Source organism: Penaeus chinensis, chromosome 42 (genome assembly GCF_019202785.1).
Source record: "Penaeus chinensis breed Huanghai No. 1 chromosome 42, ASM1920278v2, whole genome shotgun sequence".
In the NCBI taxonomy this organism is placed as follows: Eukaryota; Metazoa; Arthropoda; class Malacostraca; order Decapoda; family Penaeidae; genus Penaeus; species Penaeus chinensis.
Window position 1 is genome coordinate 17,859,219 of NC_061860.1, and position 5,000 is coordinate 17,864,218.

The 5,000-nt window shown below is 41.3% G+C and overlaps 1 protein-coding gene across 1 annotated transcript in view; it reads right to left on the minus strand.

Annotated features, from left to right (window-relative positions):
• Positions 1-5,000, minus strand: part of LOC125047993 (cryptochrome-1-like) — a 14,367-nt gene that overhangs the window by 1,130 nt on the left and 8,237 nt on the right. Inside the window, exons 3-13 of the mRNA XM_047646559.1 lie at positions 4,688-4,854; positions 4,241-4,402; positions 3,650-3,754; positions 3,175-3,311; positions 2,899-2,997; positions 2,238-2,364; positions 1,576-1,707; positions 1,274-1,363; positions 753-910; positions 326-482; positions 1-133 (exon numbers count right to left, since the gene is read on the minus strand). The exon at positions 1-133 is cut by the window's left edge and continues 1,130 nt beyond it. Coding sequence (XP_047502515.1) covers positions 8-133; positions 326-482; positions 753-910; positions 1,274-1,363; positions 1,576-1,707; positions 2,238-2,364; positions 2,899-2,997; positions 3,175-3,311; positions 3,650-3,754; positions 4,241-4,402; positions 4,688-4,854 — 1,460 coding nt within the window. The 3' untranslated portion in view covers positions 1-7. The remainder of the gene's footprint in view (positions 134-325; positions 483-752; positions 911-1,273; positions 1,364-1,575; positions 1,708-2,237; positions 2,365-2,898; positions 2,998-3,174; positions 3,312-3,649; positions 3,755-4,240; positions 4,403-4,687; positions 4,855-5,000) is intronic.

The following is a 5,000-nucleotide window of genomic DNA, read 5'->3' on the forward strand; positions in this document are numbered from 1 at the left end:
CCCCAGTCTAGACCGTGTCTCTGTGGAATGACTGGGGGACCCACAGAAACAACGAAGGTTCTCTCACGCTCGAAGGGCAATGGTTGTTGTGAGGCGAGCGAGTCCGGAGGCTGTGCTTGATGTTCTCCATCATCTGGTTTGGAGAAAAGAGAGAAGGTGTAATTTGTTTTGCGTTAAGAGAGAGTATTTTTATTAAATCGCTCTTACGTATATTAGTTTACTTCTTATTCTTGTATAATCTATTTTTGAACAGCAAAGGTAAGTCGAGTAACAACACCACACTGCACCAGTAACTGAACTCATTATATACAGAACTTCTCTTTACCTTTTTATTTTCTTTTGATACTTCTTCGTGTATCACTATCCGGTGTGGATAATTGTATCCAAGGATACAATTGGATGCCTTCTGCACGTCCAGAGGAGCAAGCCAAGGCTCATGTATATATTCCTGTGGCAGTGAAGCCAATTCAGGCACGTAGCGTCTGGAATGAGAACGAGAAGTTGAACAATAACGCAGTACATCGTTCGATACAGTGGCAGGGTATGTCTTTGGGATCAAGTGTAAAAAATGACGTAATTTTTGCTATGGAGAGTTCGCTTTATTCTATGATAATGGCATTGTCTATCCAATCAATGTAATTTAAAATACAATCATAACCAAGTTTATAACTGCTTTGAAAGGCTATAACTATTTTGAAATGATAAAAGACAAAGTTCCAGTCAAACCGCAGCAGGACTTGATTTGTATTTACCTTATATATTCCCCTGTCGGTTCTATCTTCCTTCCGTAACTAACTGGACATATGCAGCAGGTACTGTCTAACTGGCGCTCGAAGGCAGATGCGCTCACCCACATCCAGTTCCCTGAGCAGATAGCCCAGTCTGCGTCAATGAGGTACTTCATGAATACCTTTGGGGGAAAACAATAGAAACATTAGAAGAAATGCATTTAAGGCACGCAAACTCAACAAAACAAGAACCACTTTCAGCAATTACCAAGATACCTATATTCATCACTACTAATCACGGACTCTGCATTACTAATATAACCGGTCTCGCTTGAAAAAAAAATGTCATAGGTAGCAAAATTTAAATGAAAACACTGAAAACAATGTATGTAAAATCTAAATATGCAAAACACATTTATTATCAACTGATTAGGATAAAAAAGAGACTTGGCGAATCGGAGTTACTCCCGAGTCCCGGGTGAGTTGCCATTTATTCTTTCCTGAGAGTGGACGCTCTCTTATTATACGGAGATCTGAATACTTACTTTCAATCCTTCCTCCCAGCTGATCCACAAATCTCCCCGTGTTAGAAAGCAAGCAACCGCTGTCCTGCACACGTGATGGATCCAGCCTTCCTGTTAGGAAATTTAATACTGTAAGTGACTGAAACACGGATGTTGAACGTTTTTAAGTCAGACCCTGTTCTGTCTTCGCTAACTCAAGATAACACCATTTTTATTCACATCATATAGTCCATATAACAGGTATTATATCATGGTGCCTAATTTCTAATTCGAACGTATTCATAAACCGTCGTATTTCGTTCACAATTTTAAAGAATACATACCTTCCGGAGCTGTCGCATGCATGCGTCAATGAACGGGTAGCCTGTATACCCCTCTTCCCAGGCTTTGTAATTTTCACTGTTCCTAAACCACGGAATATCAATGCACAGTGGATTCCCAGAAACTTCATTATACTGGAAAAAAAAAGGAAAATGTTACTTTACGGGCCATATAACTGAGGAATTTGAATATAATAACAGTGATAATAATTCGCAAGAAAAAGAAAGAGGAGAGTGAGAAAATCATACAGAAAGAGAAGGGAGGGAGGGAGGGAGAGGGAGAGAGGGAGAGGGAGAGAGGGAGAGAGGGAGAGAGGGAGAGAGGGAGAGAGGGAGAGAGGGAGAGAGGGAGAGAGGGAGAGAGGGAGAGAGGGAGGGAGGGAGAGGGAGAGAGGGAGAGGGAGAGAGGGAGATAGGGAGAGAGGGAGAGAGGGAGAGAGGGAGAGAGGGAGAGAGGGAGAGAGGGAGAGAGGGAGAGAGAGAGTGAGGGAGAGAGGGAGAGGTGGAGAGAGAGAGAGAGAGAGAGGGAGAGAGAGAAGGAGAGAGAGAAGGAGAGAGAGAGAGAGAGAGAGAGAGAGAGAGAGAGAGAGAGAGAGAGAGAGAGAGAGAGAGAGAGAGAGAGAGAGAGAGAGAGAGAGAGAGAGAGAGAATAAACTGAGACTCACATGTGGGTTATTGGCAGCCATACAATAGAAAAATTCTCTCCAAACGAGCTGCGCCGTCAGGGAATGCAAGGGCGGCGGTATACCTCGGTGCAGTCTGAAGTAGATCTCTTGAATTTCCCAGTAAAACCTAACGAGAAAAGAAATATTTAGAGACTATTTAGACGTAACCATATCGAAGGAAAAAAATCCATATTCATTTCTCCGACATAATAATTCTCTTAACCCAAAATACATGCCATGCCCACTGTAATACAAGTTTATTTATTAAATTTTCACATAGATAGCTCTACACGTACTTAGTCACCAAGGAGTCAGTTATTAGTCCTACCTATCTCACCTGTTTACCTTTTCCTCGACTTTTGGATTTTTTTTTTTTTGCATTATTGAATTGTCTTAAATGTTATCGAGATTTTGATAATTTAATAATCATAACATCAATAACAATAGCAGTATCAATATCAACTGTATTAATAAGAAAAACACATTTTCTGCCAATTCAAGGAATGGGAAAATCAGGATTGGGCACTAGGGCTACTGATAGACTCCTTGCCGGCTGAACACACTGGAGCCATCTGTATGTAACAACATTCACAAAAAATACAGGGGACAGAGCATAAATCCGGAGCGGTTGGGTTAAATAAGTGAAAAAAAATCCACTTACTTTCTCACAGACAGGCAGCCGAAGCGTATTGCTGCCGACATACTCAACGAAGGTCCAAGAATATCGGGATTCACCTGGTTTGGCAAAATATTGCCATCCCTATGGAAAATAAGGATGCACATGTAATACTTCTGCTCTCTCCTTCCATCTTAAACAGATGTATTGCATATTAAAAGTCAGCGATTAACGCATTCGGTAAGATATTCTATAATATATCTACCTTGATTTTAATGTAAATTGAAATTAAGATCATAGTGATTGGTCAAGAGTAATTACCTAAAAGCATCTTCCTCGAGTTTGAGTCTCTTCTGAAGAAGAGCTAGCGCTGCTGTCTCTCCTCCTTCGAAGGCTGCGAGCTCATTATTTTCTGGGTAATAACCGAGGTCCTCTGGCGTTGGGACGTGGGGAAACAGCTGCAAACAGAGATAAAACGATTATTTAGATTTATCCTAAACTGAAAAAAAAAAAAAAACAAAAAAAACAACGGTGTTATTGTCTATAGATTTCCTAATGTGTACAGAAAGTCTACGGTAACTTTTAGCCTCATTTCAATATATCCTGTGCGGTCAAGATGAAAAATATAATACAGAAAAAAAGATCCTGTGCAGTTAGCTAGGGTGGTAAATAAAAGACTAAACTAATCAACCCACAACGACACGATGTTCTAGTGTATGGCAAATCTAGGCAGTCTTTTACATAGATCTTAAAAAAACTAAAACACAACATGCTTATTAAAAGAGGTGCCACTTACTCCTAATTTTGTGGCGAGTTCGTCAGTAAGTTCTCCAAAGAGGACATCTTCCCACTCCGGGTTTGGCGACGGCCGAGGAGGCATCCCAAGGGTGGATGTCACTTGCTGTAAAAGGAAAAATGTTTTTTTTTTTTAAAGTTATTTATAAGTATACAGATTCTTTTATTCCACAAACATTTTTTTCTTTGTTTTTATTCAGTTATCAACTTTCATCATCATGCAGTATTTCGCTAACTTACATAGTTCGTGTCATAAGCCTCACTCCATTCTGTCTGGAATTAATTGCTACCTTGGCCTTAGTGAGTGACTTCTTGCAAGAGTAAATTTTTCTTCTTCCTTTTCTATGTCCTCGGTCCTCTTTTTCCCTCTTTCATTCCTTAACTCTCTCCTCCCGCTCCCCTCTCTTTCTCTCTCTCTCTTTCTCTCTCTCTCTCTCTCTCTCTCTCTCTCTCTCTCTCTCTCTCTCTCTCTCTCTCTCTCTCTCTCTCTCTCTCTCTCTCTCTCTCTCTCTCTCTCTCTCTCTCTCTCTCTGCCCCCCACCTCAACCTACCCTATCCCTCCCCCCCCCTCTCCCTCTCATAGAATACTCACCAAGAACATTTCATAGGAGTGGGGTGGTTCTCCTCCATTGGCTTCAATGATCTTGGAAGGCTCCCACAGTGTGTTGGACATCTTCTCCACAACCTCGACGCCCAGTTCCTCGCACAGACGTCTCACCACCTTGTCGTGTTTGTCCCAGGTTGCGTCACAGTCCTTTAGATATTGAGTTGATCTTTTGAGTTAGGGCGATTGTTTTTTTTTTCTTTTTGCTATTATTTTCATTATCTTCATAACTAAGATTGTAGCAATAATAACAGCAACAAAAAAAGAAGTAACATCCTTAATAACAAGAATGAAGATAGTGATACTCCTTTCCAAACAATAAAAATAATGACGATAAAAATGAAAATCATAATTTTCCACCCTCTCACACTTGGGTAAACTCATAATCTTAACAAAAATGTGATCAAAGGCAGAGAGCCGTCGCCGCACACACACCTGTTCGAGAGTGAGCCTCGACATCCCTGCCTCTGTGTGTAGGATCTTGAAAATGACCGTGGGTTCGCCCTTCATCACGTACAGCTGGCCACCTAAGGCTCGGAGCTGGGCGTCCAGGTTCCGGAGGGATTCCGTCAGGAATTGCATACGGTTGTAGCCCATCAGTTCTGTCCGGCGGAGGCGGGGGAAAAAGGCGGCTCGAGTTAATTATTTGTGGGTACTGAGCACGAGAGTCTGTATTTTGAAAAAAAAACAAAAACATTTTGGAGCATCAGATTAGTCCCCTGTCTTCTAATAGAAAAAAAAAAAAAAC